Genomic DNA, 25,233 nt, shown 5'->3' with positions numbered 1-25,233 from the left:
GTAAATTGTTTATTTTATCGCTATTTCTGACTTTCGTGACGCCTCTGCTGGTTTGGAAAATGTTTTAATGCTTTTGTATGCTGGGCGCTGTCCTCAGATAATGGCATGGTATGCTTTTGCCGTAAAGCCTTTTTTAAAATCTGATTAAATCTGGATTAACAACAATTTAATCTTTTAAGAAACAAAAGTAATGGACTGGGGGAAATCTGTCCATAGTCTGATGAGTCCAAATTTGAGATGATTGGTTCCAACTGCCGTGTCTTTGTGAGACGCAGAGCAGGTGAACGGATGATCTCCACATGTGGGGTTCCCACCGTGAAGCATGGAGGAGGTGGTGTGACGGCGCTTTGCTGGTGACACTGTCAGTGATTTATTTAGAATTCAAGGCACAAAACCAGCATGGTTTGCGCTTAGTGGGACCATCATTTGTTTTTCAATAGGACCATGACCCAACACACCTCCAGGCTGTGTAAGGGCTATTTGACCAAGAAGGAGCATGATGGAGTGCTGCATCAGATGACCTGGCCTCCCAATTGAGATAATTTGTGATGAGTTGGACCACATAGTGAATGAAAAGCAGCCAACAAGTGCTCAGCCTATGTGGGAAGTCCCTAAAGACTGTTGGAAAAAGCATTTCAGGTGAAGCTGGTTGAGAGAATGCCAAGAGAGAGCAAAGCTATTCATCAAGCCAAAGGGTGGCTACTTTGAAGAATCTCAAATATAAAATATATTTTGATTTGTTTTAACACATTTTGTTACTACATGATTCCATGTGTTTTTTCATCATTTTTATGTCTTCCCTATTATTGTTCAATTTAGAAAATAGTACAAATAAAGAAAAACCCTTAAATGAGTAGGTGTGTCCAAACTCGACTGGTACGTGTTTCAGTTTACACCACACATCAACAACCGTGATTCAATCATAGCTATTAGGGCATTTATGGGAATATACACCGTTATAAGAATAAAGTATACTGATAAGTAATTTTAAAAATGCTTTAACCTCTCCATTTGTTCCACTCTATAGGACGGTATGTGGGCCAATCCAGGGGCTTTGTAACAGCTTTAAAACAGCTTATTCCAGTCTCTGGTCGCCTCCATGAGATGCCGCTGGCCGTGGCCAATCCACTCCTCTTGGTTCTTGAAGAGTCGACCACAAAACCAGCAGGCAAACATTGATGACCTCTCTGTACCTCTAAATGAGGACTTCACCACCTCATACTTTTTCCTGCTAGACTTTCTAAACTTCAGTTTCAACAGAAATCGCTCTCGGACTCTGCTTTTTGAAGTCTTAAGTCTGGAGCCACTGCTTTGTGACGAGGGACATTTAGCCTTGGAGCTTTTCCCCAGAAGTCTGGCTGGGCAGAGTTCAGCCAGAGCTTGAACTGTGTTTTGAGACAGTACCACCTTGGAAACAGCACCTTTGTACCTGTTGACGGACCTCATGATACTGGCCACTTCAGGAATGTCTGTATCAGGATGGTTGAGAACAACTACCGGCTGATTTCGGCGAGGGCACTTAATCTCTTGTAGTGAACTGAATGGATACAGTCTCAGTGTCCTCTCTGCATCTTTGGGTACAGGCTCCCAGAGCAAGGGAGACCCTTTTTCAGTTACCGCCTTGCTCGAGAGCCTCCTCGCTTTAGTCAAGTGCTCTGGGAGTTCATCACACAATGCTTTCCTGCGCCTCTTCCTTTGACTTAGCTGGCGACCTGGCCTTGGGTCAAGGGGGGATTTATTCAGACCTACGTCCGTTATCTGCCTGACCCTACCTTGCAAGTTGGATTGGGGGGAAAGAAGATTTGAGAGCTGTGAGGCCGTGACAGGGTTGTGGGAGGCATTTTGTATGGATATCAGTTTTTTCACTCCCGATGAGACTTTATTTGATGACATCAGAAAACATGGCATCTGTGTGGAATTTGTGGCCAGATAAATGGGCTTGTTGGCTGAGGAATGTGTACCACCAGAAAGGAACGCGCTACCATTGGCAGTTCTGACTATCTTATATACAACTTTATTTCCCCTACTTTCATTAGGTTGACCTTTCTGGTTCACAGACTTCCCATCAGGACTATTCATAAGCATCCCTGACTTAGCGGTAGAGATATACCTAACCAAGAAGGCTTGTTGCCCAGTGTGCAATGCAGTGGATCTGTTCACTGAGTTTGCAGACATTGCCAGAACTGGACGGGACAAAAGTGGAGACTGCGAGCTTAAGCGTGCCAATTTGTTACCAGCATTGTGGGGGGCCTGTCCTACAGGGACTGGCCTCTGGACTAAGTAACAAGTCTGCGGTGACTTTATGGTATTTTCTCCAGTAGAACTATGTGCTGCACCTGACAAGACAAGAGGACCTTTAAGAGCTGTGCTGTTGACTAGGTAGTGGCTTCCACTAGTGCTAGATCCAGGCTGAACAGTAGACAACAGCATAGCACCTTTTTCACTAGCACCTACAGTCTGTCCTAGAATGCTGAAACTTCCTCCATTGAGGGTGAGTGCCAGCCCTGTGGTTTTATTCTGTCTTTCAATTCCTGGCTTAACATAGGACACATTGATATGAGGAGTAGATTTGGTTATCAGCTTGAACCCTGGGTTGCCTTGGAGCTGCACAGGTACAGCATACCGGTTCTTTGCAGTCTGTAACAACATCTGCTGCTTTCCCTCTGCTGTTTTAAGGATCCTTAGCATAGTCGTAGGTGGCTTGACAGAATCGTGGCTGGCAGCTGAGCAGCTTATTCTATCTTTTTCAAGCTGGTGGCTAATGATAGCATCCGAATGCTCCTCCAGTATGCGACCCAAGACAGCCAAACTACTTATGCTCCCTGTTGCCCTTTCCAACAAAGGAACACACTCCTCCATTTTTACAGTAGGTTGGACTTGTGTAGACCCAGAGTGTCCATGATTTGCCTTCTCAGTTTCCACTGGGGTGGCCAGATCCTCTACAATAGCTATGCACTCGTCGACCTCAACGCCACAGTCTGACACGCTTTCCATTACATTCTCTGTCTCCGCTTCCCCATTTCCAGACCCCTCATCTGGAGGTTGTGGGGATGCAGCCAATGTCAAACTCCATTCTTTCATCCAAACACTTTCATCCTCTGTCGAAAGCTCTGATGGATTTTTACAAGGTTGTGTTGAGTTGGAGGAAATGCTTGATGTTTCCTTTGAGTAATTATGAAAACTAAACAACTCTTGGTTAGGAGAATTCTTATTTTCAGCATTAATATCGGTCTCTCTGGAGTTGACAAATTCAGCTGGGTGTGACTCCAGTTGGGCCGTCAGATCTGGCGATAAAGTTTCAGTTTTAGCAGCCACACTGGAATGAATCTTATCGGACGTAGAATCAGAAGGATCCATCTCCTTGATAACTGAATGAGTCTTCTCAGCAGTATCATTAGAAGGTTGGATGTCACCAGTCATGGGTTCTGAGGGAGTCTTAGGTTTGTTGTTGGAGGGTAACGTCTCTCCTTTGGGCCGAGACGAATTTCCATTGATGGGGTCACTGATCTTATCAGCAGTAGCTGTACTCATGTCACCAACTCCAAGCATGTTGATTGTCTCTTCAGAAACTGGTTTGGGAAGCATAGTCTCATAAGCTGATTCAGAAGGCATGGTATTATGTGTGAGTATTTTGGCTGGAAGGAGCTCCACAGCAGTCACATTAGGGCTTGAATAAGCAGACATTTTGTCTGCTGTATTATTACTCAGTTTACCGTTCTCAATCGTGGAGTGATCTGACTCTTTAGTCATTGGAGAAACTGCCAAGGAAGGAATCTGGTCACCCTTAAACGTATGTTGTTTATCAATCCTCTGCTCCACTGTGTGTTTTGCTTTCTGTGCTAGTTTCTCCAGTTTGGGCAATGTCTCCTCAATGCTAACGTCTTCTTCCTCTGGCTTCACTTGTACTGAAATTGCAGCATCACTATCAGTCCCTGAGGGGCTTAGAACAGCCAAGTAAGGGGAGCTAGTATTTTCCCCATTTTCAGCCGTGTCTGAGCATTTACTTCCATCAGAGGTAGTGCCTATCATTGGGCAGTCCACTTCTTGCTCTGTAGATAAAATGTCATTTTCTGCGGAGAACTCTGGCTTTGCTGTTGGTATAACTTTGAGAACTAAATGCTTTTTACCGTCAACCATCTTGAAGCCCATTACTTTTGTAGTACAGTTAGGTGGAATAGAGATTTTATTTTTGACCATGAGAACAGTTAGTCCATTGGAGTTGTTGGGGTTTAGGGCGTCAGCCCCATAACTGTCAAAACCTTCCTGGTTCTTTGGTGGTGGTATAGATGATACTGCCTGGGAGTCAATTTGTTGCTCATTCTTAAGAGCGCCTTTGAACCATTTCTTACTGTCCTTTTTCACGCCTACAGCCCTTTCATGAAACTGTTGGGATTCCAATGTTTTCTCTGGTTTCAGCACCCTTCCATTTTGGTTATGTAAACCCACTCCAGGAAGAGAATTCAGTTTTGACATCCACTGGGATTCCTTTGATTGACCACCTGCAGCAAGACTTTTCTTCAGCAGGAGTTTTAATCCTGGAGAGGAGTTTACCAGGGTATTGTTGCTGTCCTCCGTTGCTCTCCATACATTTTTATTGTCTGCCTCCTCACCATGGACAGTTACCATGTGCTTTGTGAGGTATTCTCTCCGTGCTGTCCCATATCCACAGACCAGACACGTGAGGGGGAAGGTACCCGAGTAGAGTTTTAGGTGCCTCTGGTGCTCACCTCGGTTAGAGCTCACATGTTGACATTTCATACATTTGAGCTGGCTCTCATTGTGATGATGGATGTGCTGCACAAATGTTCCTGCGTCAACTGTTGAAAATTCACATTTTTCACAGTGAAAGTGGCCATTCTGGCTGTGAGACATGATATAGTGTCTAGTGAGCAGGAGGAGAGAGTACTGTACATCATCATTACAGATCTCGCATGTGACTAAAGTGTTCCTGTGCCCAATCCGATGGCGCTGAAGTGCAGGGAACTCATTTGTGGCAAAGCCACACAAGTCACACGGATACGTCGGCAGGGTTCCCTTGTGGGCCACCTGAAAATGTTTGAGGAGGTCATTGGGGCTGTAGGTAGCTTCACCCTTACACTCTGAACACCCAAAGCTAAGTATTTTCCCAGAGAAGACTGCACCCTGCTGTATTTTACATGGGGACTTCATAGATGCTTTTCTGTCTGTCTTGTAACTACCCGACTCTTCAGATGTTTCATCGGGGTCACATTGGTCACTACATGGCAACACAGAAGTTTGACCTGCCATCTGGTCTGTGTGGTCCTTTGTGGATTCCTTTTCTTCCTCAGCCTCCATGATGTCATCATGGCTTTCAGCGGGATCATCCTGTGTCATCAGGTTCTCTTCCATGCTTCAATATACAGGCTCCTATGAACAAGAGAAACGAGTGTCACAAACATGCAATCTACCAGCCCAAGACATCTTCCTCACTACGGAAACTGCCTTTGATTGAACAGTCAGTCAATCACAACTTGGGTATTCTGACTGACCTTGCAAATCAGGCATTGGTGTCAATGGAGAAATTGTGTGAAAACTAAATCGTCACAAATGTGAAAAATAAATTGTAAATCTGGTTTGTGGACAAAAATAAATGGTTACTTATGACATGACCCTCTATGGAATCTATTCAATGTATTGTGTGATTTGTTACAGAATTACTAACTGACAAGCACAGGTTCTACTGATGTTACAGCTGTTCTTGAATGGCTCCGGTTATGACTTAAACCTGCAATATGTAACTGTGGACGACCCTACCAAATTCACATAGAAATGTGTGTAATAGATCTGTCACTCATAGAAAGCAAGTCTAAGAAACAATAGATCTGTTCTGTCTGCGCCATTTCTGTGCTTCCCGTTCTTAAGTTTTGTTTTTGCGTCTTTTACTTTCGGTTTTGTACACAAACTTCAAACCACTGAAAAGACAATATTTTTGTCCCGTTTCCTGGTTGCTAAACTATTAGAAGTTTAGCAACCAGGAAATGGCAAAGCGATTTCTGCATAGTGCTTCTTTAAAAACCTTAATTGAATCAAGCAATATAATAATGGACATATTGCTGCATGCTAAATGGCCCAGCTGACTTGACCTAATGCAATGATTCAGACACAGTAGAAAATGTTCAATGGATTTTTCAGAAAGGGCATAATAACATTACAACTCATATTACTTTGCTGGTATGCCTATTACTTTAAATGGACGGAGTCCAGGTAAAATCCCAAAAGGAAAACCTGCTATCATTTTAGTTTAAGGAAATCAAAACCATTCAAAAAGATGATATGAATGCTATATTAATGCTAAGTTGGAAGGAGTCTCACATGACAAGGGAACAATGTTTCAAATTGTTGCATTGTTCTTTAAAAAAAAGCTTCATAAAAAAAAGTAAAACTATGATCCTTTAAGACATGAACAAACATACTATATTTAGTCATAGAGACCTGATAACCTGATTTCAAGTATATGCAGTTCAACAACCGATGGCAGGCACAACACCAAACATGTAAACAAGGGTCCAAATCATCAGCGTATTTGGAAATCTTACAGTAAATCTTAATCACATGGCTTTCAATCTGATGGACACCTGACACCACAACCTTTCAAAAGACAATACAAAACAGAGTACATGTTAAGACAGAGGTCAAAACAAAAGACATTTAAAAAATAGTTTGACAACCCTCTTTGTAAGCTTTAAAGGGATATAAGGAGTGTGGTCAAAAGACTTGATATGACATTACCCTTCCATGACTTAGAAAGGCTATGTGCTGTGGCCGTCATTCAGAATTTTGCCAATCAATTTCCCCACTGTTTACTGCCTCCAAAGTCTCAACCTCCCGCGTTCATGCCCAATGCAAATACATCGATTGACTATGATCTATGTCTGCGGTATGCGTGTATGCCTACATTTTGGTCATCACTATTTACCACAGCTACAAAGTCTTAAACCTGAATATTCTACAAATTATCTTCTTAAAATCTGTTTTTAAACCTAACCGTAATCACACTGCTAAACGTATGCCAAGAAGCAAAATGTTTGTTTTCATGAATTTTTACAGAATAACCTACTTACAATTTGTGGCTGTGGTAACCCTATGCTTTGTGTAGCATTTAGCAAAGATGCTAATGTAGCTGATGTGAAATAGCTAGCTAGTTAGCGGTGGTGCGCACTAATAGCGTTTCGATCGGTGACGTCACTCGCTCTGAGACCTTGAAGTAGTGGTTCCCCATGCTCTGCAAGGGCCGCGGCTTTTGTGGAGCGATGGGTAACGATGCTTCGTGGGTGTCAGTTGTCTGTGTGCAGAGGGTCCCTGGTTCGAGCCCAGGTTGGGGCGAGGAGAGGGACGGAAGCTATACTGTTACACTAATGATAACCATCTTCTGGTAGAGATGGAAAGGCATTCTCAAATGTTAACTAGAAATTAGCTAGCCTATGCCTACCTGGCAGAATGATAGTGATTATTTGCATCAATCCAGTGGCCATTTGTTTTGCAAACACTGCAATCACATCACAACCGCTACAGAAACATAGCTAAACAAACATTAATTTGCTGATGCACACAATACATTAAAAGGGTAACTGCACCCCAAAATCTACATTTATTAGATTTTTCCTAGACCTCCAAGGTAGTTTCCAGATGTTTTAAGTCCACAACAATGCTTAAAGCACAACAAAATTGGATGTTCTTCTAGTAAACAAAATGTGTGTTTGTGTGACCAAAAACCTTAACCTGGGAAAAACTAAACAAAATAGAAAAAAATAAATGATTTTTAAATTACATTCAAACCTTTTTCACGTGTGAATTCCAAATATCTCTAACGGTCGCCCCAGCGTGAGTTGTTTTATGCACGTGATGTCAGAATGCAGTTTAAATTTAGGGGTGTTCCGCCTCAATAATTCACATAGAAGTAGCCCATTTAACTGTTCAAAATATTTAAGTATAGAGCTTTACTAAGCCGGACAAACTTCTCTCTTGTCCTCTCTGGGAGGAGAGCCTAAGCACTTCCCCACTGTTTCCGCAGAACAAGTACGCAGACTGGCACATTATCTGGCTGGTGCTCGCATTGCCTTCATGGTTGTTTTCCTTACAAATAATGACTTAGGAACGCACACATTTCAAATCAAAGCAAGTGCCTTATTTTCTATATATTGTGTTGTTTCTACTGTAGCATACAGTATGCATGTATGTACAGTGGGGCAAAAAAGTATTTAGTCAGCCACCAATTGTGCAAGTTCTCCCACTTGATGATGCCTGTAATTTATCATAGGTACACTTCAACTATGACAGACAAAATGAGAAAAAAATCCAGAAAATCACATTGTAGGATTTTTTATTAATTTATTTGCAAATTATGGTGGAAAATAAGTATCTGGTCAATAACAAAAGTTTCTCAATACTTTGTTATATACCCTTTGTTGGCAATGACAGAGGTCAAATGTTTTCTGTAAGTCTTCACAAGGTTTTCACACACTGTTGCTGGTATTTTGGCCCATTCCTCCATGCAGATCTCCTCTAGAGCAGTAATGTTTTGGGGCTGTTGCTGGGCAACACGGACTTTCAACTCCCTCCAAAGATTTTCTATGGGGTTGAGATCTGGAGACTGGCTAGGCCACTCCAGGACCTTGAAATGCTTCTTACGAAGCCACTCCTTCGTTGTGTTGTGTGTTTGGGATCATTGTCATGCTGAAAGACCCAGCCACGTTTCATCTTCAATGCCCTTGCTGATGGAAGGAGGTTTTCACTCAAAATTTCACGATACATGGCCTCATTCATTCTTTCCTTTACACGGATCAGTCGTCCTGGTCCCTTTGCAGAAAAACAGCACCAAAGCATGATGTTTCCACCCCCATGCTTCACAGTAGGTATGGTGTTCTTTGGATGCAACTCAGCATTCTTTGTCCTCCAAACACAACGAGTTGAGTTTTTACCAAAAAGTTATATTTTGGTTTTCATCTGACCATATGACATTCTCCCAATCTTCTTCTGGATCATCCAAATGCTCTCTAGCAAACTTCAGACGGGCCTGGACATGTACTGGCTTAAGCAGGGGGATGTGTCTGGCACTGCAGGATTTGAGTCCCTGGCGGCGTAGTGTGTTACTGATGGTAGGCTTTGTTACTTTGGTCCCAGCTCTCTGCAGGTCATTCACTAGGTCCCCAAGTGTGGTTCTGGGATTTTTGCTCACCGTTCTTGTGATCATTTTGACCCCACGGGGTGAGATCTTGCGTGGAGCCCCGGATCGAGGGAGATTATCAGTGGTCTTATATGTCTTCCATTTCCTAATAATTGCTCCCACAGTTGATTTCTTCAAACCAAGCTGCTTACCTATTGCAGATTCAGTCTTCCCAGCCTGGTGCAGATCTACAATTTTGATTCTGGTGTCCTTTGACAGCTCTTTGGTCTTGGCCATAGTGGAGTTTGGAGTGTGACTGTTTGAGGTTGTGGACAGGTGTCTTTTATACTGATAACAAGTTCAAACAGGTGTCATTAATACAGGTAACGAGTGGAGGACAGAGGAGCCTCTTAAAGAAGAAGTTACAGGTCTGTGAGAGCCAGAAATCTTGCTTGTTTGTAGGTGACCAAATACTTATTTTCCACCATAATTTGCAAATAAATTCACAAAAAATCCTACAATGTGATTTTCTGGATTTTTTCTCTCATTTTGTCTGTCATAGTTTGTGTGTACCTAATATGTGTACCTAATATATGTACCTAATATGAAAATTACAGGCCTCTCATCTTTTTAAGTGGGAGAATTTGAACAATTGGTGGCTGACTAAATACTTTTTTGCCCCACTGTATGTATGCATGTTTGTAATAGTGCCTTGCAAACATATTCATCCCCCTTGGTGTTTTTCCTATTTTGTTGCATTACAACCTATAATTTAAATTAATATTTATGTGGATTTCATGTAATGGACATAAACAAAATAGTCCAAGTTGAAATTTAAAAAAAATATATACTTGTTTCAAAGAATTCTAAAAAATGTAAAACTGAAAAGTGGTGTGATCATATGTATTCACCCCTTTGCTATGAAGCCCCTAAATAAGATCTGGTGCAACCAAGTAACATAATTAGTTAAATAAAGTCCACCTGTGTGCAATCTAAGTGTTACATGATCTGTCATATGATCTCAGTATACATGCACCTTTTCTTAAAACCTCTTTGGGATAGGCGGGACGCAAATGTCTCAACTGGCCAATTGCCAGAGAAAATGCAGAGCGCCAGATTCAAATAAAATACTATAAAATTCAAACTTTCATTAAATCACACATGTAAGATACTCAATTAAAGCTACATTCGTTGTGAATCCAGCCAACATGTCAGATTTTTTAGATGCTTTTCAGTGAAAGCATAAGAAGCTATTATCTGATGATAGCACCAGCAGTAAACAAAGGGATTAGCATATTTCAACCCTGCAGGAGCTACACAAAATGCTGAAATAAAATATAAAAAACATGCATTACCTTTGACGAGCCTCTTTTGTTGGCACTCTAATATGTCCCATAAACATCACAATTGGTCCTTTTGTTCGATTAATTCCGTCCATATATATCCAAAATGTCCATTTATAAAGCGCGTTTGATCCAGAAAAAAAAGCTTACAAAAAACGCAACGTCACTACAAAATATTTAAAAAGTTGCCTATAAACTACAACTTTGGGTATTTTTAAACATTAATAAATCGATCAAATTGTAGACTGGTCTTTCTGTGTTCCATACAGGAATGAAAACAAACCAGCGATACTTTTCACGTCTTTCGCAACTCTCAACAGTGTACCCAGTTCCTAGTTGGCCTACTTATTTATTGCCCAAAGGAATAACCTCAACCAAATTCCAAAGACTGGTGACATCCAGTGGAAGCGGTAGGAACTGAAAACAGGTCCTAAGAAATATCCCTTGGCAATGACATCTCAGGGAACAGAGAGAGGAAAATAAATAATTTTGAACAGTTAGTCCTTGGGGTTTTGCTTGCTACATAAGTTCTGTTATACTCACAGACATAATTCAAACAGTTTTATAAATGTCAGAGTGTTTTCTATCCAAATATATGAATAATATGCATATCTTAAATTCTTGGCATGAGTAGCAGGAAGTTTAAATTGGGCCTGCTATTTATCCAAAAGTGAAAATTCTGCCCCCTAGCCCCAAGAGGTTATTAAAGGCCCCAGAGTCTACAACACCACTAAACAAGGGGCATCCCCAAGGAAGCGGCAACATGAGTTGTGGAGAATTACAGATCAGGGTTAGGTTATAAAAAAAAATATCCAAAACTTTGAACATCCCACGGAGCACCATTAAATCCATTATTAAAAATTTGAAAGAATATGGCATCACAACAAACCTACCAAGAGGGCCGCCCACCAAAACTCACGGACCAGGCAAGGAGCGCATTAATCAGAGAGGCAACAAAGAGACCAAAGATAACCCTGAAGGAGCTGCAAAGCTCCACAGTGGAGATTGGAGTATCTGGACCACTTTAACTTCTTTGGGGTAGGGGGCATTTTCACGTCCGGATGAAAAGCGTGCCCAGAGTAAACTGCCTGCTACTCAGGCCCAGATGCTAGGATATGCATATTATTAGTAGATTTGGATATAAAACACTCTGAATGATGTCTGTGAGTATAACAGAACTCATATGGCAGTCAAAAACCTGAGAAAAAATCCAACCAGGAAGTGGGAAATCTGAGGTTTGTAGGTTTTCAAGTCTTAGCCTATCCAATATACAGTGTCTGTGGGGTCATATTGCACTTCCTAAGGCTTCCACTAAATGTCAACAGTCTTTAGAACCTTGTTTCAGGCTTCTACTGTGAAGTGGGAGAGAATGAGAGCTGATTGAGTAATGGGTCTGCCAGAAGGCCATGTGCTCAGTCAGGCGTGCGCCCGTGAGAGTTAGCTCCGTTCCCTTTCATTTCTAAAGACAAAGGAGTTCTCCGGTTGAAACATTATTTTAGATTCATGATAAAAACATCCTAAAGATTGATTATATAGATCGTTTGACATGTTTCTACGAACTGTAATATAACTTTTTGACTTTGTCTGGACCTAGTGCCTGCGTATTTGTATTACTGTAATAAATGCGAACAAAAAGGAGGTATTTGGACATAAAATATAGACTTTATTGAACAAAACTAACATTTATTGTGGAACTGGGATTCCTGGGAGTGCAATCTGATGAAGATCAAAGGTAAGTGAATATTTATAATGCTATTTCTGACTTTTGTTGACTCCATAACATGGCGGGTATCTGTATTGCTTGTTTTGGTCTCTGAGCGCTGTACTCAGATTATTCCATGGTGTGCTTATTCCGTAAAGCTTTGTTGAAATCTGACACAGCGGTTGCATTAAGGAGAAGTATATATTTAATTCCATGCATAACAGTTGTATTTTCATCAACATTTATGATGAGTATTTCTGTAAATTAACGTGGCTCTCTGCACTTTCACCGGATGGTTTGGAGGCAAAACATAACGCGCCAATGTAAACAGAGATGTTTGGATATAAATATTAACTTTATCGAACAAAACATACATGTATTGTGTAACATGAAGTCCTGTGAGTTCCATCTGATGAAGATCATCAAACGGTTAGTGATTCATTTTCTCAATTTCTGCTTTTTGTGACTCCTCTCTTTGGCTGGAATTTTTTTTGTGACTAGGTACTGACCTCACATAATCTCATGGTATGCTTTTATCGTAAAGCCTTTTTGAAATCGGACACTGTGGTGGGATTAACAACAAATTTAACTTCAAAATGGTGTATAATACATGTATGTTTGAGGAATTTTAATTATGAGATTTCTGTTTGAATTTGGCGCCCTGCACTTTCACTGGATGTTGGCCAGGTGGGACGTTAGCGTCCCACATACCCTAGAGAGGTTAAGCCGAGAACACCATGCTTCACTGTGGGGATGCTTGTGGGGATACTCCCCCCCCCCCCCCCCCGCCATCGGCAAGGACTGGGAAACTGGTCAGAATTGAAGAAATTATGGATGGCGCTAAATACAGGGAAATCCTTAAGGGATTTGAGACTGGGGCAGAGGTTCACCTTCTGGCAGGACAATGACCCTAAGCATACTGCTAAAGCAACACTTAAATGTCTTGGAATGGCCTAGTCAAAGCCCAGACCTCAATCCAATTGAGAATCTGTGGTATGACTTAAAGATTGCTGTACAGCAGCAGAACCCATACAACTTGCCTTGAAGAATGGGCAAAAATCCCAGCGGCTAGATGTGCCAAGCTTATAGAGACATACCCCAAGAGATTTGCAGCTGTGATTGCTGCAAAAGGTGGGTGAATAGTTATGCACGCTCAAGTTCTGTTTTTTGTCTTATTTCTTGTTTGTTTCACAATAAAAAATATTTTGCATCTTCAAAGTGGTAGGCATGTTGTGTAAATCAAATGATACAAATCACCCAAAAAAAATCCCTTTTTAATTATAGGGTGTAAGGCAACAAAATAGGAAAAATGTCATGGGGGAGAATACTTTCGCAAGCCACTGTACTTTTTTGAAGGTTGTACTGATTATGATGAGCTAATGCTGTTTGTTGACATTATACAATGCATTCTGGGTATCATGTAAACTTCTGTCAGACCAAAGTTATGTTATAATAAGGTGAAGGAATGGTTCACGCATCTTTCAAGTAAACTTCCGGAAGTGAATGATCGTAGATGACACACCCCTTCAACATGCATACTGCAAACAGACCAAACTCATCTGGTCTCCTGTTATCTTTGGTTGTCATGAAAAAACAAACATGGTGGCGCGCGAAAACTACCCATCGTCGGATTACTACACATCGAAGTGTTTCTCTATTTTTATCAATGGTGAGCTCAACCGTGATGTGATGAACTGTGAATAGTAATTTCTACTAGCTAATTCATATTGTGCTTTATGTCAGCTGAGTGTTAGCTAAATATGACCACTTGTGTTACGTCAATCTTTCCACAGAGTTAGGACTAATATAGCCTACATTTTCCGGTTTGGATGATTGCGTTATGCTGTCGCTACTTCTGTGACTGTCTGAACATTGCATCCAAAAATAAACTGGTCACATTCATGACAACTTTGTAAGGACTGCTGTGCAAAATATTTCTGTGAAAAAACAGTGGCCAGCTGAAACACTGACTGTTGCATCAATCAAAACTGGAAAGAGGTTTCAGCGTACCCTGTAGGGACCACCGTAGAATGATCACACCCGTTTGTTGGTACATGTCAAAGGGCTAAAAGGGCAATTCCACCACTTTTCAACCTCATATTCATGATCTCCAGCACCAAACCAGTTTCTACATGTGAAAACAGCATGTTTCTATGATCTGTGGTTAACAAGGTCATAAAAAAAATGCTTCTCTGTGACATCACAGGATGGGATTTTCAAAACCTGCTGCTAGCCCAAGGGCAGGTATTTGCTTGCTCCCCACATCACCACAAATCTCAGTGTTTGAAAATCACGTTTTTTAAATTAATGTTTAAACTGATGATATTGTCAGATGTAACATTAAAAATGTATTTGTTTCTACAAAACTTAGAAAAGCGCCATTTTCACATATGTTGACACTAGTATTGTGCTGGAGATAATGAAGTTACCCTTTAAGTGACATATGCCTGTTTGTCACACTCAAGTCCACAAAGTGAATATTTATTCACTTCAAATCATGAAATATATAAAATCAGTAACAAGATGGTAACTTTCCCATTAAGAAAATTATTTTTGTGGAAGAGGATTAAAGCGTTTTACTAAAGTGAAGCGGTGAGATATAGTCAAAAGGTTAACATTAAAATATCTGGTCTGATTACCCCACTATATCAACCTTGGAGTGTGGGGCAGTTACATCACAAATAACTACTAATAACTATCACAAGTTATCGGCTATTATTTTGGGAGAGAAATTTGATGGTGCATCTCGTGGAAGAAGTTTAAAAAAATTCAAAGTTGTGTTGAAAAATTGTAGCTGATGCATTAGAGAGAGCAACTTTTATTAATAGTTGATAGTAGCCTTCAGCGGAACAGGTTTCGACATTAACACTGGGGCAAGTCAAAAAAATATCAGACAAGCAGAATATACATTTAAGTGTACATTGCTTTTTAAATCAACCGATTTCTGCAGATCGCATCAGAATATAATTATATTGCATTGAAAGGCGATCTGTCAATCACTTGCGGTCCCAAGATTAAAAGCTTTTGAGATCAAAGTGCTGATATTCCTTACTAGTTATTGAGTTATTTACCCAGTTATAGCAAGTCTTGGGTCAGCAAACAAGGTTTGTACAGTCATGAAAATCCTGGAAAAGTAAAGATGTATGAGTCACCTGTGAGAGAGAGAGAGAGAGAGATTACAGCATGTAGGCTATAAAATAATAAGACAAACAGACAGACTAGATAGCTAATTCAAAACATATTGTGTAGCCTGGCTAGTTAACTATTTAGCATCTATTAATGTCATTGTCATGTCCGATGTCCTAAAAAAAACAGAATAACTGCAAATGAACGGGTGTGTTAATAAACCAAAGCTAAATACTCCTGTTGTAAACCGCCTCACAAGTGCTCAGAATTTGGCATTGAGAAATACATATGACACAGTCATATGACACAGTTGGAAAGCGGAGTTTCCCCTATATTCAACATTGGTCATGTCATTCTGACAATGTTAAGATATTCTTAGAATAGCCAAGCATAAATGACAAAACACCCAATGCTGTCAATAGATCTCAACTGAAATCTGAATACGTTTGCTTTACAAGGCAGATACAGTGCATTCGAAAAGTTCAGACCCCTTGAGTTTTTCCACATTTTGTTACAGCCTTATTCTAAAATGGATTAATGTTTTTCCGCAATCTACACACAATACCGCATGACAAAGCGAACAGGTTTAGGAACAGAAATACCTAATGTAAATAAGTATTCAGATCCTTTGCTATAAGACTAGAAATTGAGCTCAGGTGCATCCGGTTTCCATTGGTCATCCTTGTGACGTTTTTACAACTTGGAGTCCACCTGTAGCAAAGGACATTCAGAGACTTATCCCGAAGCCACTCCTGCGATGTCTTGGCTGTGTGCATAGGATCGTTGTCCTGTTGGAAGTTTAACCTTCACCCCAGTCTGAGGTCCTGAGTGTTCTGGAGCAGGTTTTCATCAAGGATCTTTCTGTACTTTGCTCCATTAATCTTTCCCTTGATCCTGACTAGTATCCCAGTCCCTGCCAATGAAAAACATCCTCAAAGCATGATGCTGTCACCACCATGCTTCACTATAGGGATGGTGTCAAGTTTCCTCCAGAAGTGACGCTTGGCATTCAAGCTAAAGAGTTCAATCTTGGTTTCATCAGATCAGAGAATCTTGTTTCTCATGGTTCGGGTGTCCTTTAGGTGCCTTTTGGAAAACTCCAAGCAGGCTGTCATGTGCCTTCACTGCACTCTACCATAAAGGCCTGATTGGTGGCGTGCTGCAGAGATGGTTGTCCTTCTGGAAGGTTCTCCCATCTCCACAGAGTAACTCTAGAACTCTGTCAGAGTGACCATCGGGTTCTTGGTCACCTCCCTGACCAAGGCCCTTCTACCCCAATTGCTCAGTTTGGCCGGGCGGCCAGTTCTAGGAAGAGTCTTGGTGGTTTCAAACTTCTCCTATTTAAGAACAATAGAGGCCACTGTGTTCTTGGGGACCTTCAATGCTGCAGAATTGTTTGGGTACCCTTCCCCAGATCTGTGCCTCGACACAATCCTGACTCGGAGCTCTACAGACAATTCCTTCGATCTCATGGCTTGGAGATTGCTCTGACATACACTTATATAGATAGACATGTGTGTGCCTTTCCAAAGCATGTCCAATCAATTGAATTTACCATAGGTGGACTGCAATCAAGTTGTAGAATCATTTTAAGTATGAGCAATGGAAACAGGATGCACCCGAGCTCAATTGCATCTGTAGAAGTTTGTGAATGCTTTTGGTGACAAGACGAATTGCTTCAGCCTCCTGAAGTTGAAGAGACGCTGCTGCGCCTTCTTCACGATGCTGTCTGTGTGAGTGGACCAATTCAGTTTGTCTGTGATGTGTATGCCGAGGAACTTAAAACTTACTACCCTCTCCACTACTGTTCCATCGATGTGGATAGGTTGGTGTTCCCTCTGCTGTTTCCTGAAGTCCACAATCATCTCCTTAGTTTTGTTGACGTTGAGTGTGAGGTTATTTTCCTGACACCACACTCCGAGGGCCATCACCTCCTCCCTGTAGGCCGTCTCGTCGTTGTTGGTAATCAAGCCTACCACTGTTGTGTCGTCCGCAAACTTGATGATTGAGTTGGAGGCGTGCGTGGCCACGCAGTCGTGGGTGAACAGGGAGTACAGGAGAGGGCTCAGAACGCACCCTTGTGGGGCCCCAGTGCTGAGGATCAGCGGGGTGGAGATGTTGTTACCTACCCTCACCACCTGAGGGCGGCCCATCAGGAAGTCCAGTACCCAGTTGCACAGGGCACGGTCAAGACCCAGGGTCTCGAGCTTGATGACGAGTTTGGAGGGTACTATGGTGTTAAATGCTGAGCTGTAGTCGATGAACAGCATTCTCACATAGGTATTCCTCTTGTCCAGATGGGTTAAGGCAGTGTGCAGTGTGGTTGAGATTGCATCATCTGTGGACCTATTTGGGCGGTAAGCAAATTGGAGTGGGTCTAGGGTGTCAGGTAGGGTGGAGGTGATATGGTCCTTGACTAGTCTCTCAAAGCACTTCATTATGACGGAAGTGAGTGCTACGGGGCGGTAGTCGTTTAGCTCAGTTACCTTAGCTTTCATGGGAACAGGAACAATGGTGGCCCTCTTGAAGCATGTGGGAACAGCAGACTGGTATAGGGATTGATTGAATATGTCCGTAAACACACCGGCCAGCTGGTCTGCGCATGCTCTGAGGGCGCGGCTGGGGATGCCGTCTGGGCCTGCAGCCTTGCGAGGGTTAACACGTTTAAATGTTTTACTCACCTCGGCTGCAGTGTAGGAGAGTCCGCATGTCTTCGTTGCAGGCCGTGTCAGTGGCACTGTATTGTCCTCAAAGCGGGCAAAAAAGTTATTTAGTCTACCTGGGAGCAAGACATCCTGGTCCGTGACTAGGCTGGTTTTCTTCTTGTAATCCGTGATTGACTGTAGACCCTGCCACATACCTCTTGTGTCTGAGCCGTTGAATTGAGATTCTACTTTGTCTCTATACTGATGCTTAGCTTGTTTGATAGCCTTGCGGAGGGAATAGCTGCACTGTTTGTATTCGGTCATGTTACCAGTCACCTTGCCCTGATTAAAAGCAGTGGTTTGCGCTTTCAGTTTCACGCGAATGCTGCCATCAATCCACGGTTTCTGGTTAGGGAATGTTTTAATCGTTGCTATGAGAACGACATCTTCAACGCACGTTCTAATGAACTCGCACACCGAATCAGCGTATTCGTCAATGTTGTTATCTGACGCAATACGAAACATATCCCAGTCCACGTGATGGAAGCAGTCTCGGAGTGTGGAATCAGCTTGGTCAGACCAGCGTTGGACAGACCTCAGCGTGGGAGCTTCTTGTTTTAGTTTCTGTCTGTAGGCAGGGATCAGCAAAATGGAGTCGTGGTCAGCGGAGGGCGGGGCAGGGCGGGGCAGGGCCTTATATGCGTCGCGGAAGTTAGAATAACAATGATCCAAGGTTTTTCCAGCCCTGGTTGCGCAATCGATATGTTGATACAATTTAGGGAGTCTTGTTTTCAGATTAGCCTTGTTAAAATCCCCAGCTACAATGAATGCAGCCTCAGGATGTATGGATTCCAGTTTGCAAAGAGTCAAATAAAGTTTGTTCAGAGCCATCGATGTGTCTGCTTGGGGGGGAATATATACGGCTGTGATTATAATCGAAGAGAATTCTCTTGGTAGATAATGCGGTCGACATTTGATTGTGAGGAATTCTAAAATCAGGTGAACAGAAGGATTTGAGTTCCTGTATGTTTCTGTGATCACACCACGTCTCGTTAGCCATAAGGCATACGCCCCGCCCCTCTTCTTACCAGAAAGATGTTTGTTTCTGTCGGCGCGATGCGTGGAGAAACCCGCTGGCTGCACCGCCTCCGATAGCATCTCTCCAGTGAGCCATGTTTCCGTGAAGCAAAGAACGTTACAGTCTCTGATGTCCCTCTGGAATGCTACCCTTGCTCGGATTTTTTTATTTTATTTATTTTATTTCACCTTTATTTAACCAGGTAGGCTAGTTGAGAACAAGTTCTCATTTGCAACTGCGACCTGGCCAAGATAAAGCATAGCAGTATGAGCAGACAACACAGAGTTACACATGGAGTAAACAATTAACAAGTCAATAACACAGTAGAAAACAAAGGGGGAGTCTATATACAATGTGTGCAAAAGGCATGAGGTAGGCGAATAATTACAATTTTGCAGATTAACACTGGAGTGATAAATGATCAGATGGTCATGTACAGGTAGAGATATTGGTGTGCAAAAGAGCAGAAAAGTAAATAAATAAAAACAGTATGGGGATGAGGTAGGTGAAAGTGGGTGGGCTATTTCATCAACCTTGTTGTCAAGAGACTGGACATTGGCGAGAAGAATGCTAGGCAGTGGTGCACGATGTGCCCGTCTCCGGAGTCTGACCAGAAGACCGCCTCGTTTCCCTCTTTTACGGAGTCGTTTTTTTGGGTCGCCGGCTGGGATCCATTCTGTTGTCCTGGTTGAAAGGCAGAACACAGGATCCGCTTCGCGAAAATCATATTATTGGTTGTACTGATGGTGAGTTGACGCTGATCTTATATTCAGTAGTTCTTCTCGACTGTATGTAATGAAACCTAAGATGACCTGGGGTACTAATGTAAGAAAACAAAAAACTGCATAGTTTCCTAGAAACACGAAGCGAGGCGGCCATCTCTGTCGGCGCCATGGCAACGCCAGGTAAAATCACAGGCTGCGTCATGCACTTGAGGGGGGCATTGCTTACTAGCGCATGTGCTTCACACATTTCTTTCTTTAGCAGCCCAAATTTTTTTTTTTTTTGGGGGGGGGGGGGGGGGGGGGGGGGGTGTTTTGCCATCCACAGGGGGTGTATGTATATTATATTGTCAAATGTAATATGCAACATGGCATTTAAGCCCATGTACCCATTAAGCCCACTTCAATCTTTGGATTCACATTTTTTAAAACTAAAAAAGTATTCTGCTGTTTAATGTTATATCCATAAATTATTTTATTCTAAGCTAATCAGATGTTTTATTAAGTTATTGACAATTGTGTAAGTTCACATTAATGGCCAATTTCAAAGTTATAAAAAATAAAATAAAAACTTGTGCAAAACGCACAAAATTGCTGTTTGAATGAATGCTTACGAGCCTGCTGATGCCTACCATCGCTCAGTCAGAATGCTCTATCAAATCATAGACTTAATTATAACACACAGAAATACAGGTCATTAATATGGTCGAATCCGGAAACTATCAATTCGAAAACAAAAAATGTATTCTTTCAGTGAAATATGGAAGCCTTCCGTATTTTATCTAACGGTTGGCATCCTTAAGTCTAACTATTCGTTACATTGCACAACCTTCAATGTTATGTCATAATTACGTAAAATTCAGGCAAATTAGTTCACAATGAGCCAGGCGGCCCAAACTGTTGCATATACCCTGACTCCGCGTGCAATGAACGCAAAGGAAGTGACACAATTTCACCTGGTTAATATTACCTGCTATCCTGGAATTCTTTTACCTAAATATGCAGGTTTAAAAATATATACTTCTGTGTATTGATTTTAAGAAAGGCATTGATGTTTATGGTTAGGTACAGTTGTGCAACGATTGTGCTTTTTTCGCAAATGCGCTTTTGTTAAATCATCCCGTTTGGCAAGGTTGGCTGTCTTTGCTAGGAAGAAATAGTCTTCACATAGTTTGCAATGAGCTAGGTGGCCCAAATTGCTGCATTTACCCTGAGAAGTGACACCATTTTTCCTAGTTGAAAGAAATTCATGTTAGCAGGCAATATTAACTAAATATGCAGGTTTAAAAATATATACTTGTGTATTGATTTTAAGAAAGGCATTGATGTTTATGGTTAGGTACACGTTGGAGCAACGACAGTCCTTTTTCGCGAATGCCACCGCATCGATTATATGCAACGCAGGACACGCTAGATAAACTAGTAATATCATCAACCATGTGTAGTTAACTAGTGATTATGATTGATTGATAGTTTTTTTTTTTTATAAGATAAGTTTAATGCTAGCTAGCAACTTACCTTGGCTTCTTACTGCATTCGCGTAACAGGCAGGCTCCTCGTGGAGTGCAATGTAATCAGGTGGTTAGAGCGTTGGACTAGTTAACCGTAAGGTTGCAAGATTGAATCCCCGAGCTGACAAGGTAAAAATATGTCGTTCTGCACCTGAACAAGGCAATTAACCCATTTTGTACGAGGAGCCTGCCTGTTACGCTAGGTCGTCATTGTAAATAAGAATTAGTTCTTAACTGACTTGCCTAGTTAAATAAAGGTGGGTAACATATATATTTATTTTTTATTAAAATCGGCCAAATTGGTGCCCAAAAATACTGATTTCCAATTGTTATGAAAACTTGAAATCGGCCCTAATTAATCGAGCATGGCGATTAATCGATCGACCTCTAATATGTATAACCAAAACCAATGGCTTCCAAATATTTTATGGGTAGATTTGTGATTGGTCAAGAGCATTTATTTATTTTTCATGCATATCCATATTTTGTATATATTATTCGAATAGTGAAATTATGTCAACTGCCCATCCCTAACAGTATGATGAGCCGCGCGTTGGTTGGGAATTTTGGGGAGGTGTGCGGTTGGTGCTGTGCATCCCCGCTTTTATGTACAAATATTGATATAATAACTATCATGTCAAAGTAAACTTACTTAGTCACACGATGCTATGTTGTGTGGTCCTCCCACTGCGACTTGGAAAAGCATGCACAGTGTATTAGGCCACAGATGTAATAAGTTATGAGGAACTTCACAGGGTGGTGAAAGTGCACGGTGATGAGCTTGATTTTCCTTTCCAATAATTATCACCTCTGGTTGGAAAATGATGGTATTCGTATGAAAATCTGTTGCAAATTGGATGGAAACCTAGCTAATGATGTCTTCACAAAGTTCCAATGTGAGATCAGATGGTTTCATGCTTTATTCTTGTGGCTTTTTCCACACTGAATTCTGTGTTAGGCCTATATCTCAATGTTACCACTAAAAGAAAAACAGTATTCGACACAGCATATGCACATTTGTTGGTGCAATTGCCTTGTATCAGATAATACATTATGGTAGGCTTTACAGATTAAGATTAAAGAACAGCATGACAAACTGTATTGACTGAAATTGATTGAAACATAACTACTGTATGTGTTGTATGCACATCCTAATTCATATTTTACTAAATGATCAAGACTGAACTGGATGCATCAATAGAATACTTGCTCAACAAAAAGGAACCTCAGAAATGACATTCTTTGTTTTTATTATGACTATTTGAATTTACCTTTACCCCTTCCAAGGAAGCCTTAACATGAATGTTCTGTCTTCTCCCTCAGGGTTGGTGATGTGGGGATGGGCTCCGCAAGCTGTCAGAAAAATTGCAAAATGATTAACATCACCAGTGCTTCCATTTATTCTGTGGACTGATTACATGTTTTTGATGTCCATTTATTGTCATCATAATTCTGTTTGTGTAAATTGGTAAAATATTGAATGAAAGGTAAAGACTATCGATATGGTTGAATGAAGGGTAAGATTCAGATTATGGTTGAACTGAGACTCAGCAATGTGACATTGCCACAAGCAGCAGGATTAACCAATAATATTGCAGATGAGCGCGATGCAAGACAAAGTCAAAGTATCTGTACATGAACGCTTCACTGTGCTGCAACGGGATGCAGCTGCTGGACAACAGCACAGAAGTTTAGCCTCACACTTCATGCTCTTAGTTGTTGCGTTAGTCGGCCCAATATTGTTATTTAGTCTACCTTAGGATTGGGCAATATCCAGATTTTCATACCGTCATACTGTTTCTGTACCATACTGTCTATGGTATTACCGAATGTGCACAGAAGGGGCAGTATTTCTAAAAAAAAAAAAAAGTAAAAAATTAGGCAACAGGGATCTTGATCCAGGAGGGGATTGGATGCATCTGCTGTAACCAATAAGCTTGATCTTGACATCTAGCCACTTAGCTAACAAATCAAATGCATAGCTGGAGCCCTGAGATGGACATAATGTATTTGACAAACCTTCACATTTTTTATAGTTATACCTTACTTCTAGTTATAAGCAGTGGCGTACCACACACCCCCACACCTAAATAAAATGTTTTTTGGGGGGGAATATTGAAAGTCATACTGTCGGTATTTCGGAATATACCATATAACGGAGTATCACCCAGGCCTACTCAACCTTTAAGTTTAACATCACATTATTGGATATAGGCACGCATTGAAAGAGGTCACTCCTTTTCCAATATAGCCTAACTGCCAACCAACTCCAAGGATGTAGGTTTGATTATAACTTTAAAGGCCACGTAACTTAATTCTGCTAAAGCAAAATATAGTTGTCAACGAGCACAACGGGCAGTCTAAATAGCTCGCTTTCTAATGTCACAGACTTATTTGCACAGGATCCTTCGAAGGTTGGGTATTAGCACAGAACCCATGTTTTTTGACCCAACCAAGAAAACTGCATAACTGACCCTGGAGCATTGGCTGGCGACCATGTTTGAAAAAATAGCCACCGGGATTTACAAATACTGTTATGTCCCAGCACTACACAACTAAAGAAAGCCATAACTGAGTGAGTTGTGCCACCATCCCAAAAGACACATTTCCATCCTCACTGCGAACGAATACTACATTTGCTGCATTAACCTAGCCTATGCAACTCATGCATGCGTTTCACAAGGCAACCAAACCATAAACTATTCTCTAATTCTACCACATTTTCTGTGGAAAAATATATACATTTAATAGCAGTACGTGGTAAATTTATTAATTTTACAATATGAGAGCATAATGATATTAACACTAATGTCCTTCAAAAGGTGTAGGTCTGTGTGTTGTTATCGAGGAGGGTCCCTATAGGAAGTAGCTAGGATAATGTTCATTGTGGATATTTATTATATTCCCTGCATCCTACAAACAACAGAACATCATGGGCCAGAACATCGGATCCATACCCACACCGTTCAGCACATCAAAGCAAAACGACACAATAAGTACAGTGTGTGCCCCCAAACAATGTTATGTCTCAGTAAGCTAACGTTACTTCACAACAACTAACAATATTTGTGGAAGACAGACAAATCCCACCTCGTGTGTATACATTGTAAACAGATAAATTACTTGACAAAAATACAATTTTAAAATGTACTTTTCCGGTAGCTAGCTACCTACAGACTCGACATTCTCTAACTTTGAAAAAACGCAGACGTATAGCCTACAACACCAGTGGAAAGCATGGGGCAATGTTAATCTTGATCATTTATATCGTTCTACGTACCTCATCAACTTCATCCGTGACACTGACAAATAAATACTTTATATTGGGACTCTATAGTGTAAGAACTTGTTCAATAACCGGTTATTTGAATACAAAATAGAGCTTGCCCCCACCCACGCCAGAAATAAGCCTCATAATGTAAATGTATGATTAGCGATGATTTATTTAGACATTATCTACTGCGACGCAATGTAAACTCTTGCGATTGTTAAAATTACAGTTGAAAAAAGGTTTATCGTTGATGAATGTACCTTCCTTTTCTCTTCAGCCTTGCAGCTCAGCGACGGCGGCCATGACAGCTCCATCCGGGTACTACTACTACTTCTTCTTTGGTATCATGGCGTTTGCACAATTGTTTGTGCTTGCCGCCGCTGTGGAGCCAGATACCTGCCTAAAGGTTGAATGTACGTATTGTTAGGATCGTAAGAAGATCCATATATAAATTGTTAGGTTCATAAGAAAAGCCTTGCGTGAAAAATGAACTGAATGTGAAATTTCATCTGTGAACATACAAACACCATGTTACGATTACGGAATAACATTTTAGGCTTGAACAAATCTCGAGTTGCAATTCTGACATACAATAATACCTTTCAGAGTTTAGGCAGTTTCAACTCAGCAACAACAAAAAGCATACACCAAACGGCCTGTGAGGAGTGCTACCCAAACAAGCAAAACGGAGTATAAAAAAACGGAAGTAGT

General features: G+C 41.2%; 1 protein-coding gene across 2 annotated transcripts; it reads right to left on the bottom strand.

The window, feature by feature from the left end:
- Nucleotides 1-786: 786 nt before the first annotated feature.
- Nucleotides 787-25,233, bottom strand: si:ch211-214e3.5 (zinc finger protein 518A). 2 transcript variants are annotated; one of them, XM_021565557.3, is made up of 5 exons: nucleotides 25,122-25,233; nucleotides 24,783-24,922; nucleotides 22,523-22,604; nucleotides 15,241-15,321; nucleotides 787-5,388 (listed from the first exon to the last, which is right to left on the bottom strand). In XM_021565557.3, exon 5 carries the CDS (start codon nucleotides 5,368-5,370, stop codon nucleotides 1,066-1,068), a length of 4,305 nt encoding a protein of 1,434 aa, XP_021421232.2. In that variant the 5' UTR covers nucleotides 5,371-5,388; nucleotides 15,241-15,321; nucleotides 22,523-22,604; nucleotides 24,783-24,922; nucleotides 25,122-25,233; the 3' UTR covers nucleotides 787-1,065. The 2 variants fall into 2 exon arrangements, with proteins under 2 accessions (XP_021421232.2, XP_021421233.2); XM_021565558.3 differs by lacking the exon at nucleotides 15,241-15,321 and having other exon boundaries at nucleotides 25,122-25,230.

The sequence above is a fragment of the Oncorhynchus mykiss genome, chromosome 16, assembly GCF_057628025.1.
Source record: "Oncorhynchus mykiss isolate SJ-2025 chromosome 16, ASM5762802v1, whole genome shotgun sequence".
Lineage (NCBI taxonomy): Eukaryota > Metazoa > Chordata > Actinopteri > Salmoniformes > Salmonidae > Oncorhynchus > Oncorhynchus mykiss.
This window is presented reverse-complemented; position numbering and strand designations above follow the sequence as displayed.